We start from the raw sequence: 14010 nt of genomic DNA on the forward strand, positions 1-14010 counted from the left end.
CTTTATGTTCATTTTCCAATCAACACAAGTGCAGGCAAGAATTGTCTCATGATACTCCCTATTTCCTTTGGTACTTTGAGTCTCAAGACAGTGCCTTCTTTTAGATTTCCAGTTAACTTTTGTTTCAGTGCTACAAGCACTGTGACTTCTCCCAGCTCACTAAATTTGCTGGTCCTTCACCAGCTGACAAATTAAAATTTGAAGCTGTACTGGAATAATAAAAGTCTGATTTTCATACCCAGAATTGTTTAAAAAAATAAATGCTTCTGAATCCTCCCAAATTTAATAAGTTTCATTGAGCTCTTAAATTCAATAGTGGCATGGCAATCACAATACTGAGCAAACTTCTTCAGTTTTTAGGGATGTTTGATATTCATGGGAATTCAGCAGGAGCTCAGGATTTTGTTCCCATGATTCAGGACAATATTGTATTGCCTCTTTTAATTATGATGCTTTCAGTAAGAATGTTGCCAGTATTCAGATTTGCAGTTAGACTTAACCAACTAATGGATTCAGATGGTTATGGTATTTTTGCCTTTGGCAGATGGGGTGGAACAATATTACTTTTTGAAAAAGTAATTTCAAACATTTCCCAGGGCAGAGTAATTACAGTGTCCCTTTTGTACGTGTTCTATTTTAAAAACATGCAAAAAAAGCAAAGCAAATGCATTTTGACTGTTGTGCAGAGTGATAGAATAGATTGACCACATGAAAGTAATTGTGATAAGCTTCTATCACACGAACTAAGTATTATTTTTTAATATATTTATAGTCACTCACTCTTAACTAAGTGAGTAAGTTGAAGAGTTTAAACCACCCCACCATCCTCCAGTAACATTTTCAAACTGATCTTAGTAATTTAAGAGTTTGAGCTCTCAAGGAACTGCAGTTTTTTGGTTTGAGGGTGGATGGACAGCTCTGTTAGTGATGATTTTTTGGGAGGAAAATGTTAATCATTAGATTCTTTTCTCCCACTGCAGTAGCATTTTAGAAGCTATCTTGAATATCATTAGCAGCTCCAGAACCTGGAAGCTCTAGTCAAGAGCCACAATGTCATTGTGGTAGATCAGAGTGGCCAATATTGTTGAGTCTGCTAGCCAGATCCAAGGATTGCAAGGCTCATCCAATTTAACCAACAGAGTGGGGGAATTGTGGAAGTGTTCATGAGTAGGAGCTGGCAGTAACTTAGTGCCCCCTCCTCTCTTGTGAAGTTGGCTTAGGTTAGGCTGGATGATGAAGACAATCTTTGTCAGACTTTGCTGATTTGTTTCATACAACACATGGATAAATGCAGTAGACCTTGAGGAAGATTAGGGGTTATTTCATGAAATTTCCATGTGGAAATTGTGTGTGCAGTTCCTTATTGGCTCCAAAGAGGCTCTGCTCACCACAGCTCTTGACAATTTGTAAACAGAAAACAGAAGAGCTGTCACTCCTCTAAAGGGCTCAAACTATGAGAGGAGACAGCACATACTTAAGGGGAGGTTCAAGTTAATTATAAGACACATAATAACATGTCTTATATAACGTGCCATAATTATATAGGTTAGCAGGGGCTTTACCATAGAGAGACTTCTGTACAGAAAGGATCTGAAAAAAGAAATCTGGCTTATGATAATTTTTTACTAGATTCCTTTTTTTTGTCTTCTGTGATTCTGTGAAAAGAGTGCTTTTCTGTGTTCTGTTCTAATTATTGATGTAATTATTTTGGATTTTAAAAAATAATGTATTTTATAAACTTCATGGTGCAGTGTGAAAATCTTGTTAGCTGTGTCTGTTAATTACAGCAAATTTCAATGTACTTTGGCATAGGCTCGAATGCTAATAACAGAAGAGAATCTTATGACCACTATCATCAAAACTTTCATGGACCACTTAAGGCACCGTGACATCCAAGGCAGGTTTCAGTTTGAACGTTACACTGCTCTGCAGGCTTTCAAATTCAGACGTGTCCAGAGCCTTATTTTGGATCTCAAGTAAGTATACTAACTATGTGCCAATTTGAGAAATTGAGGAGTTAAAAAAAAAAATCAAAAATGAACACCTGCATGTTTCTAAACTCCCCAGGTATGTGCTGATAAGTAAGCCGACGGAGTGGTCAGATGACTTGAGACGCAAGTTCCTCGAGGGTTTTGATGCCTTCTTAGAATTACTCAAATGTATGCAGGTAGGTAAATCTGTGAATTAGAAAATTTGGCAAAATTTAAGGAGGAAGTTAGCTATTGTGATGTCAAAATAGAATAAATTTGATCTACTCTTCCTTTTATAACTTCATTGCTGTATCACTTTTGGAGCCATTCCATTTTTCTGAAACATAACATCTTGCGTCTCTTCTTAAAATGTTGTTGTAGAGGACAGTAGAAAGGAAGAGCACTTCAAAACGAGAAGTGTAATTTGGGGCATATTTTGCACTTGTAGAGGCAGATAAGACAATTAATTCTGTGAGCAAAATCTGGTTCATCTTTAATGTCAGCAGAGTTGCTCCTTGTATTGAGGAATAAATAGTTCCTGACACACAAATAGACCTCTTCACTTGTGGTTTCATTCCCTTTCATTCCCCCAAGGTTCTTTTTACCTGCTGCAGCAACAATATGTTTATAAGGATAGCTAGCCACTGTCTCACGCCTCTGCTAGTGCTGTATTTGCTGTGTCACTGTATTTCAGTGATACATTGTTGAAATGTGTAATCTCTTCTTGTTCTAGGGTATGGATCCAATAACTCGTCAAGTAGGACAGCACATTGAAATGGAACCAGAGTGGGAAGCAGCATTTACACTGCAGATGAAATTAACACTTGTTATTTCAATGATGCAGGACTGGTGTGCGTTAGATGTAAGTTCCTTCGGAATTGTTTTTCTGTGTGAACAGGAATAGAGCCCAAATATTAATACATGTGAAAATTGACCTAAACACAACTTCACCATAAGCCAAGGGCATCTCCTAGGAGGAAATGCAAATCTTTACTGTATTTAAACACAAGTGTGGTTTGTACTGACCAGTTCATAAGAACATGGTTAAGCGTTTTGCAAATTCTGCAGGGAGTTTTGTCACAGATCTGAAGATTGTGATTATCACAAATCTGTCAGGTTACAATTTTCAAAGAGAAAGGAATGGAGGAGTAGGCCCTGGATCTACCAAATACTGCTTGATTATAAATCATGTTTCTGCTCCCTGAGTGTTTCATGATTTCGGAACTTGAGCATGGTAAAATATGGCTGTGGAATAAGTGATCCTGGAATACCTGAACATTCAGGCTAGCTTTAATCAGTTACTGGTAGTTAATGTGCAGTTTTTAATAGCCTAGCATGATCATTCCTCGGAGAGTTACCATAATGCCAGTCACAAAAAAACCCCAAACCCAAACAACATCCTAGTGTGTACTTTTCTAATCAGACATACCAGTACGAGTTTTGCAGTTTGTGCCCTCGTTAATTTGACTCTTTTGTTGGATTCCTTATCTTAATTTTGCAGGACTGTTGTTAAAGGTAAAAATTGCAAACACTTTAAGGTCTTTATTATGTTGTCTGTATTATTTTTCAGAGCTGTGGTTTTTTCATAATCTCGTTAAAGTGCAATCTTTCTTTTAGGAAAAAGTATTGATTGAAGCTTACAAGAAATGCCTGACTGTGTTGATGCAGTGTCATAGTGGGTTTACTGATGGAGAGCAGCCTATTGTCCTCAGTATGTGTGGACATTCAGTTGAGACCATCAGATACTGCGTTTCTCAGGAAAAAGTTAGCATTCACCTCCCAGTTTCTCGTTTACTTGCAGGTATGAACAGTTGAAAAATATTTCAGGAAATGAAAAATGTTCTGTAGGTGTGATTGGTGTTTGTGTATACATGAAGACACACACAAGCATTGTTTAAGGCCTGAATAGGATGAATTTTGGCCATTTTCTAGCTGTTTGGTAACTTCTAGGCCAGATGTTCTCAATCACCAGAAAACTTGTTATCATTCAGTCTGGGGGAGATTGTCTCATGCCTCTGGATTTGTATTATAGGCAGCTCCTGCTGCTTTTGCCACTTGAGTGACGCAAAAGAGCTGCGACAAAATGTGGGCTGTGGTTGACTGCTTGGGAATATGTTTAGCTGTCAGCTTGAATAGACTAATCAACATTCTGCTAGAGAACAGATTTATCAAACAGATGTGTCACCAGAAAATTGAGCTATGTCTTTCTCTTCATATTGTGCCTATCTTCTTCAGCAGTTGAAAAAAGTTTTGTGAATTTTAGTTTACAGAATCAGAAAGAATGAGATAAAAATAAATTCACAAATAATGAAGTGAAAAAGGTAATTCTTAGGTAAAGTGCCATGCAGCTCAGTGTCAAATGACTTTGAATATTTGAACCTTTGAGTAAAGTCCTTGTAACTTCAGAAGAAAGCAAACCAGAAAGTCTTCATGTGTTTTGTAGGGGCCTTATTCTAGTTCCTGAGGTATTTTATAAACCCCCCAAGGACTGATAAAAAGGATGAGGTATCTGCTGTTGATTGTTTGTCCTGCCAGACCAAGGACTCCTGGCTCTCACTGTGGGGACATGACAGAGTCAAAAAAGGCAAAAATCTCACTTATACTGCAAGGCTTATACAGATACAAAGGGAAAACTTCAGTTCTCTTAAAATGTATATGTTTCTTTGTTATATGTTTCTTCAGGAAATAACTGTGTAACTCCAAGGTGATAAATTTGGAGACTTGTCTCTGTGTCCAGAAAAATGGTCTGCGAGTAAATCAGATGACCGCTTTTGTCCTGTTTTAATTACATAAAATGTTCTATGTAATATTCTGTATGGTTTTTTCATGTCTTTTTGTAGGCTTGCATGTTTTGCTGAGTAAAACTGAAGTGGCATATAAGTTTCCAGAGCTGCTTCCACTGGTATGTAATTAAATGCTGTATATTAATTAAATATAATTCATGCAGAACATGAAATTGGTAATGTAAATGTAGGATGATATTAAATAAAATAAAGGGTCTTTGTACTGTAAATTCTGCTCAGAGAGAATATCTTTAGTACATAAAATTACCTCTTAAAAGATTAATATCTAGATATTCATGACTAGAGCATAGACAGGCAGTATTGCTCTTTAAAATAGCTAAGGCTCAGGTTGCATAACCTCCTTTTTGTAATAGAAACTGTTTTTAGGAACCCCAGGCCGGATCTGATTCCTTCTCCTTGGGCTGGGTTCTAATTTTCTTCCCCAGCTGTTTCTTGCCTGCTGCCTGTTCTTATTGATATGCTATTCCTTTAAGGGGTAGTCAAAGAAGGTGAAATGAAAGAGCATAAAACCTAACTGGGAGAAGACATTTCAATGTCTTTGGAAAGAAATAGTACTTAAACTTTGAATGAAATACATGAAACTACAGTGTTATTAGATTGCTGGTGTTGATGTTTTAAAATATGAAAGCTACTGTCTTTAGGAATAAACTAAAGCCCTCATGCAGTAGCTGTGTGGAGCAAAGACAGAATGTAAGGGTGATTAACAATGATTTGAAAGATTGTGAATAGGCTCATCTAACTTGTTTGTTGGATTTGCTTTCCTTTTGTAGTGCCCAAATATTTCAATGATCTCAAATATCATCCTCCTTCATTTCAGTCCCATTTTCTATTATTTTCTCTGTATTCATCAAAATATTGCATTTTCTTAATGCAGAGTGAACTTAGCCCACCCATGTTAATAGAACATCCTCTACGATGCCTAGTCCTATGTGCCCAAGTGCATGCAGGGATGTGGAGAAGGAATGGCTTCTCTCTTGTTAATCAGGTAAGTGCACAGCAGCTGTAGAATCACTCTTTTCTGATAGCTCTCTCAGGATAATTTCACAGAATCACAGAATCAATTGGGTTGAACAAGACCTCTGAGATTATTGAGTCCAACCCTTGGCCAAACACCACCTTGTGAACTAGACCACAAGGGCCATGTCCAGTCACTTCTTCAACACCTCGGGGGGCAGTGACTCCACCACCTCTTTGGACAGTCCTTTTCAATTGTTAACAACCCTTTCCATGAAGAAATTCTTCCCAATGTCCAACCTGAACCTCCTCCGGCAGAACCTGAGGCTGTGTTCTCTTGTCCTGTCGCTGGTTGCCTGGAAGAACCTCACTGTATTTCTTGAAGTGAAGGGCTCACAACTGGAGACAGCACTCGAGGTGGAACCTCACCAGTGCGAAGTGGTCTTGGTCTTTCAGAGGGAGGGAGCTCTTGGTCTTTCAGACCCCAAAACCTTCTGTTTCTGTACTGATTTGGAATTTTACTTATGTCAGTCTTATGGAAGGCAGTGTGAGTGAGGTAGGTGTTTTTATCAGCACTGGCATCATTTGAGTATTTTTGCTTTTAAATTAGTCTTGGATTTTTTTTAGTCAGAAGTTGCTTCTTTATTTCAGGACTGCTGCAGTAGCCACTGAACTTCTATACACACACATGCTCAGTGTGTATAGTTTTAATTACTGCAGTTAATGACTCCTGGCTTTTTTACTGTGTACTGTGCAGCAGCATTTGGAAGTGCAGAATTAGATCTGTGCATCCGTGGTAATGCATTTATCACCTCCACATAAAAGTGTCTCAGATATAAAAATATGCAGCATTATGGTATTATGGCTATTTATATTTATAATGTAGTTGAAATCCAAAGACCCCACAGAAGCATTAGAAGCAGTTAGAAGGAAGTGTTTCTTGGCTTTTAGCTATAATACTTCTGGAGACTTTAATTTCTAAACTTATGTTCTCAATGTTTGTATAAATTAGGTGTTTCAAGCATAGCAGCTATAAAATGGGTACTGTGGTGTCAGTACCACCCACCAGGGTGATTGTCTCAAGTGATTTTCTCAGCAAGACTTAGATTACAACAGGAATAGGGTGTAATTCTGCGAGGTGTTAACTTGATTTATTTGCAAGAAAATTCCTTCAGTCCTGTCAGCCCTCATCTCTATTAGATAATTGCAATGTCTGTTTACTAGGAGACTGAATTAAGCTGCTCAAATATATTATATTCTGACACTTCTTGACCCTTGAAGGATCTTCATAAGGTGGTGTCCTTGTTGTCATTACAGCAAAAAGAACTCTAGTTATGTACAATTATAGCAGTGCCCGCAGTGCTGTAGACACACATCAAATCTGGAATTTCAGCATAGCTTTTGGTGGTGATATAAGTCTCTGTGTTAATTTCCCCTGGTTGTCAGGATCTTGAAGTTAAGAGCTTCATTTAGTTGAGATAACATAACTCCCACAGTCTGCAAGTCCTTTCTCTTTACTTTGCCTATGGGGAGAGCTCATGTTCAGCCAGCTATTTTGGATCTTTCCCAGATAATAGGAATGGGCATCTATATGTGTGGATTATTAGGATAGAGAAGAAAGGGAAGACATGCCTAGCTGTCTTCATGTAATTCTGGTGGAAATGGCGTGTGTCTAGAGGAGACTTTAGCATGCTGAAGTTTGTTTCCAGGCCTATACAGAAACTTATCAGTCCTATTTATTTTTCTTCTCTGGTGGTAGAACCAAACTTCCCCACCTTTCAGTGCCATGCAGTGATTGTGGTGTTGCTGCTGCCTGGCTCAGTCCTATTGAGTTTTTCCTGGGATGGTTTGGGTTAAGTATAGTTCTGTCACAATATTAACATTTTGCTGACACTGGCAATTCCTGAAAGATGGTATCTCAAATGATTAAAGAGGAATTCATGGAGCGAAGAAAAAACATTTCTCCAACTGCAAGGGCTTTCTCCTGGGAATTTCAAACAGTTAATTGCTAAACAAATATATTAATACATAAGCTAAAGAAGTCAAAAAGATTTTTGCTTGTAAGTTTATGCAATTCAGACATTGCATCACTATAACCCAGTCAGCAACTATGATTGTCTTGTGCTTTATAAAAAAGCTTTTTGCATACAGATAAAATTGTATAATTTTTTCAAATTACAGATTCATTTTTGCTTATGAACACAGTATAGCAAAGTTTATTTTTTTACAGAAGTAAAATAATTTTAGATGAAATATTATCTGTGTTAATGATTGTGGTGTGGTATTTTTTTCAGATTTATTACTATCATAATGTGAAATGCAGGAGGGAGATGTTTGACAAGGACATAGTAATGCTTCAGGTAACCATGTATACCAATTTGCATTTTTTCAAGTGTTTTCAGGATGTCTTTGTGTTTATGTTTATCTTCATCACAACCTTTTAAAAGAAAAAATGTCTATTTTTTTGTGGAAGGACTTCAATTTTCTTATTTTATCTACATAATTATAGAATAATTTTGAAAGGAAATAACTATTGTTGTAATACTTATTTTTAAACTACAATTTGAAAAGTGCAGAATTTTCTGTTTAGTGTATATAAGCCATATCTTCAAGAATGTAATGTTTTAACTAATGGGTGGTGTTGTACTGGCAGTTGCATGAGTCTGCATGTTATCAGAAATGCAGTCAGTGTATGTGTTGATTTTTTTGATTTTCCCCTTCAGAACATAATTTGCAAATGTGGCAGTCTGTTTAGCTCTATGACAGATGCAATGTTTCTACATTGAGAGCAATACAATCTAAAATTTGCAGCTCAGGGTGCATAGTTCACCTGGACAGCAAAATATTTTCTTGGGAAGTCCCTCAAATCTTAACTGGAGTTAGCAATACCCAACAGCATAAATATGCCCCAAGATACTTCTGCTTTCAGACACAGTTCCCTGAGGCTTGATCTGCCACTGATTTTTAATGATCGTTTTCAGCTGCCCAATTTGGGTAGATATCCTTGAGCTTTCTCGGAAATTTATTCTGTTTTAAATATGGTCCCATTAGCAATAGTAAACTAACAAAAAATATTTGTAATTGGCAAACCTTGTTTAATAAACAGAGAAAACTTCAGCCGGTAGTTTTCAGAAATGGAAATTTCTGAAGGTCAATGTTTGTTCTGCATTGAAACTTGAGTATTTTTCTTTCCAAGAAGGTTTTGAAAGCTTTGCTCTGCGATCTTCAGCCTTTCTTTAGAGAATTGGAATTTGTTGTTAAAATCTTCAGTGGTATATACTAAGATATATTATGCCTGCTAGAAGACAAGCTAGCAGGAACAAAATTTTAGAGATAAAAACAACCGAACAAAAGTCTTTCACTGAAGTTTGTTTAGACTGCTTAAGATAGAAGGAGGAACCCTGAATATTTTGCATGATACCCTTAAAAGGGCATCAGAAATTATTGATAAAGCATAGTATTATGCTTGTCAAATGGGCTTAAACTTCTGTTCTTAGTGTCCTAACACAGTAAACTTAAATGTTAAGTCTTCATTCATAGGATTAAGAGAGAATTAATTTTATAAAGAATATACAGTGAACATCATATATAAATATACAAACATGGTATGATAACACCCAATCTGTTTTCTCTTTATAATCTTTTTTTCTTTAATAGACAGGTGTGTCTATGATGGATCCAAATCACTTCCTGATGATAATGCTGAGTCGCTTTGAACTTTATCAGATCTTTAGTACTCCAGACTATGGCAAAAGATTTAGCTCAGAAAATACTAACAAGGTATTTTATGCTCTACTGCAATAGAAAAGCTTCAGTTTTGTTTTTTAAAGTGTATCCGATGGTGTTGTACTGAGACAGAGGTATTTCTTGATAAAAAAGCAAAACTTATCCTATTTCAATTTCATTTGGCCTGTTTGAAGTATGCATAATGTTTTTACCTGTCAAACTGGTAAATGTCAGAAAATGCTGCATTATTTTTGCACTTATCTATGTTTCAGTATGTTTCGGCATAGCTCAGTTTGGGAGTACTAAGGGTGAAAACAGGCAATGTTTTGAGTCACTGAAAAAGTATTTTCAGCATATGGAATAATTATTGAAAAAATGCGGTTTTTGTTTATTGTTTTACTTCAGGATGTTGTTCAACAAAATAACACTCTTATAGAAGAGATGCTATACCTCATTATAATGATTGTTGGTAAGTTCAAAACATACTTAATTAATTTTTTTAATTTAGGCTCCTTAATGGTCTGGGCAATTTTTTATTGCTATCTCAGGTTCAGTTCTGTTGTGAACGTCCTGTAGCTCTGACTTCTTTCCTAGTAGAAAAATCTTGGAACTTGCTTAGATCAAAGTAATGAATTTTTGAACACTGGTGGGTAGACACGAGATTTCACAGAAGGCACCCTATTTTCCAGCCTTTCATTTAGAGGAAAAGATAAAAAAATGTTTAAAAACCAAAAAAAAAGAGAGTATTTTATTTCTGCAGGCGAAAGGTTCAGCCCTGGAATAGGGCAGGTAAATGCAACAGATGAAATCAAGCGAGAGATCATCCATCAGCTGAGCATCAGGCCAATGGCTCACAGTGAATTGGTGAAGGCACTCCCTGAAGATGTAAGTCACTGGCTGTGGTGGGGGGAACCAGCTTCCACTTTATAAGGCTGATTGCTGAAAAATTGCCTTATGCAAGTTCCTGTCACTTAATGTGGAATGGGAGCAGCCTGATTATGCTCAGAGCAAGGTTGCAAGAGTACAGGTTAATAGTTCTCATGGCAAGGGTAGGAAAGAGGCGCAAGGAAGGAACAACATATGAAAGAGGCAGGAATCTGAGGGCTTCTTCAGCTCCTTTCTCTTTTTAATACTGTTTCTAATCAGGCCATCTGGCCAGCAGCCTCTGCAGGCTGCTCGTACACCCTGAATTAGATGTATGGAAGTGGGTTGTTAGAACTATCCAGAAATATAAGCTGTTATATTTTAAAGCCTAACAATAAGTGAAAAGACATGGAATCAGACACTGTATTATGACTTGTGTAACATAAATGCTTCATTTACATGAACATAAAAATTCATCTTAATTCTATTATAAGTGCTCCTGTAGGACAGCAAAGCTTGCTTTCCTTTCTCCTTTTAGTATTTTTGAAGCAATCTTTTAAGAATTATTTTTAAAGACAGTCAAAATTTCAAAGTTAATGTTTTACTGTGCTGGTAATAATTTTAATAATAAATTATGAAATATTTTTATTTTTTCTAAATACTTTAAACTGAAACAATTTGGAAAATAATATTTCAAAATTATTTAAGAATAATTTAGGGTTGCATGAAAGAGAAAATTTGATTTAAGCTGGAGTTCTAAATTATATTGTCAGTCCTAAATACTTTTTCCCTGGCCTGGTAACTGCAATGAAATATGCAGTGGTGGAAGGGGATGGAAATATTGAAAGAAAATTGTGTGTGAAGTATTGTTACATATTTGAGCTGATGTCTCATGCTGCCTTTTGTGGTTGTTTCAGCATTTTTCAGTAACTAGTCTTTTTAGCTATTCAGTATTTATTTCAATTTAAAGGCCTAGAAATCAGAAATGCTGGCTGTATATTGTGCTGAGCAAGCTAACTTAAGAGTTTTTTTCCGCTACTGTTACATCCGAGTTCATTATGACAGGGAAAAGCAGTACAAATGCACCACTTAGAATGGCATGACTTTTTCAAAGAACCTTTTGCAGAGATGGTGTTCCTGAATGTATTTTCATGTTATGTGGTTCAGTGTTCTCTTGCGTGCCAGTAAAATGACTTTGTACTACATTCATTTTGCATGCTTTCTCTGGTATTGTATAATTGAATGTGTTTATTCCAAGAACTCCAGTAACACTCTGTCTTGCCTTTTCACTCCATGTAGGAGAACAGAGAGACAGGGATGGAAAGTGTGATCGAAGAAGTGGCATGTTTCAAGTACGTTTCCCGTTATTCTAATGATTCAGCTTTAGAAATGGAATGTCTCAATTAGTGAAAATGAGAGAATGAAACAAAGAAGGCTGAGTCATGGTGATTTCCCATGGCTTTAATCATGTGCAGAATTCTTAATACTGTTACTTAATTTCTACAGTGCCTGTTAGGCAGTGTTTGTTAGCTGTTCTAGTTAACGATTTATTCTCAGATGTTAAGAACCAGTGGACATAAAGCATTTTGTTTGCTTCATTTTTTTTTTTGTAGGAAACCTGGATTAACAGGCAGAGGGCTGTATGAATTGAAACCAGAATGTGCCAAGAACTTCAATCTGTATTTCTATCACTTTTCAAGGGCAGAGCAATCAAAGGTAACTAGTAGTTTAACTTCCTGGGGCTTATTTTCTGTCTTTTTTTTTTTGTTTGTCTTTTTCCAAAGCTTACTTCTGTGAAGAAGTATTACCAGCTGGATATTAGAGGATTTTCCCAAGATTTTCCAGTGATTTCTGTGCCACTGGATCCTATGCCCTATACAGAGCTGTTGAAATCAGTGGGCATTCAGGAGCTTGTCTATGGGTTCCCTTGCATCTTATTTTACTGAAAGTATTTAAAACAATCTGTATTTTCCCTTACCTTTATGGAAATTGCCATTTTAGCTCGAACTTGCCTTACAGTTTTATGCTAGGAAAAGAATCCAGGCTGGCTCTAGAGGAAAGATGATTTTGAAGTTGCATGCCCTACTTTACAAGTAGAACATAAGACAAACTGCAAAGATATGAAGGCTTTCATGTTTATTTAAGGCTAGGAAAAAACAGTAACAATGTAGTAAAGCATGAATGCTTTTTTTTATTGGTTTTGTATTGGTACAGATTTTGAGTAATGCTGGCAATGTTCTTCTATTTCAGGCAGAGGAAGCACAGAGAAAGCTGAGAAGACAGAACAGAGAAGATACAGGTATTTATTTTTGAGAGGAGATGGGAGAAGAGGGAATCACATATCAAGCTGTGTATTGCCCTGACATTTATACCAACTAACAGCCTATTCAGGGCTAGAGTAGAAGTTGTTTAGAAATGAAGGAATTTCCCTTATATCTCCCTGGCTATAGTCAGGGATCTGATTTATCATGGAACCAGCCTTCTGAAGAGCTTATTCCTTTGACTGTTCTGTTACAAGCCATGCTGAATGGTGCAGCTTGTATTGGTAGCACTGTTTATCAAAGAGCTGTGTTCTGCCTTAGGACCATGGAAGGGTTTGGGTTGAAAGAAAGCATAAAGGTCATCTGGTTCCACCACTGTGCCATGGGTTGCTCGGTTAAATCAGACATTTTAATTGGGTGTTGCAAATTTCAACACGTGAGAAATGTCAAACACACAATTTCCCTTTCAGCGCTTCCACCACCAGCTCTTCCTCCTTTCTGCCCACTTTTTGCCAGCCTGGTGAACATCCTGCAGTCTGATGTCATGCTCTGCATTATGGGAACTATACTGCAGTGGGCAGTGGAGCACAATGGCTATGCCTGGTCAGAGTCCATGCTGCAAAGGGTATGGGTTTTTTATTTAAACTAATGCTTATGCTAATGGAGGAATGGTCATTAGAGTGTTTTGACATGATTTTATAGAGTTGAGTTGTTTACTTGATGTCTGAAATATACAGAATGCTATGAATGAGAAATAAGTGGTATTTCCTGATATGCAAAACTAGGGAAACCCCTCTGCCTCTTGATGCAATTTATTTTTTAAGTGAATGGAAGACCCAGGTAAATTTCTAATGGGATGCACATGAGTGGGAAGAATTCTGCTTGAATCAGGGGCAGTAATGTTTTTTGTGGTAGAGAACCCATTAATCTGAGTTGTTGCGTATTAAGCAGCCATTGATTTTTTTCTTGATGCTCCTTTGCTTATTTTCCATTTAGGCAAAATCACTTTAGGAAAAAACCATGAAAGTGCACAAAAAAATTTTCTGACTTGAAAATGTATCTGCTTTTGAAAACTTTACTGAGCTGTTTGTTCCTTGCAATTTATAATGTTCTTTAGAAACCTGGATAGTTATTGCAGATTTTGGTGTCATGATCACCATTTTCTGGGATGTGCAGAGATGAGTAGTAAACTGCCATCCAGGGGCTGTTTATATTGGGCAGAGTTGTTGGTTTAAGGTCCAAATCCAAACTTGTTAAAAATATTGATGCATTTTTAAATAACATTTTGCAATGAAACCCCAGTTTTGAAACTGAGTATTAATTTTTTGACATCCAGTCTTACTGAGTGTATATTACCTTTTACAGCTAAGTTTAAATTAACATAAGCAGTTATGTATAACACAAAACAAGGTGAAAATGGAAAGATATATT

At 36.7% G+C, this 14010-nt stretch overlaps 1 protein-coding gene across 2 annotated transcripts in view; it reads left to right on the forward strand.

Annotated features, from left to right (window-relative positions):
• Positions 1 to 14010, forward strand: part of UBR2 (ubiquitin protein ligase E3 component n-recognin 2) — a 55121-nt gene that overhangs the window by 21589 nt on the left and 19522 nt on the right. For both annotated transcript variants that reach the window (XM_030944516.1, XM_030944514.1), the window contains exons 12-25: positions 1813 to 1976; positions 2068 to 2167; positions 2704 to 2832; positions 3588 to 3771; positions 4811 to 4872; positions 5649 to 5759; positions 8023 to 8088; positions 9386 to 9508; positions 9860 to 9923; positions 10215 to 10339; positions 11618 to 11670; positions 11932 to 12034; positions 12569 to 12617; positions 13050 to 13204. In XM_030944516.1, coding sequence (XP_030800376.1) covers positions 1813 to 1976; positions 2068 to 2167; positions 2704 to 2832; positions 3588 to 3771; positions 4811 to 4872; positions 5649 to 5759; positions 8023 to 8088; positions 9386 to 9508; positions 9860 to 9923; positions 10215 to 10339; positions 11618 to 11670; positions 11932 to 12034; positions 12569 to 12617; positions 13050 to 13204 — 1488 coding nt within the window. The remainder of the gene's footprint in view (positions 1 to 1812; positions 1977 to 2067; positions 2168 to 2703; positions 2833 to 3587; positions 3772 to 4810; positions 4873 to 5648; positions 5760 to 8022; positions 8089 to 9385; positions 9509 to 9859; positions 9924 to 10214; positions 10340 to 11617; positions 11671 to 11931; positions 12035 to 12568; positions 12618 to 13049; positions 13205 to 14010) is intronic.

The sequence above is a fragment of the Camarhynchus parvulus genome, chromosome 3 (assembly GCF_901933205.1).
Source record: "Camarhynchus parvulus chromosome 3, STF_HiC, whole genome shotgun sequence".
Lineage (NCBI taxonomy): Eukaryota > Metazoa > Chordata > Aves > Passeriformes > Thraupidae > Camarhynchus > Camarhynchus parvulus.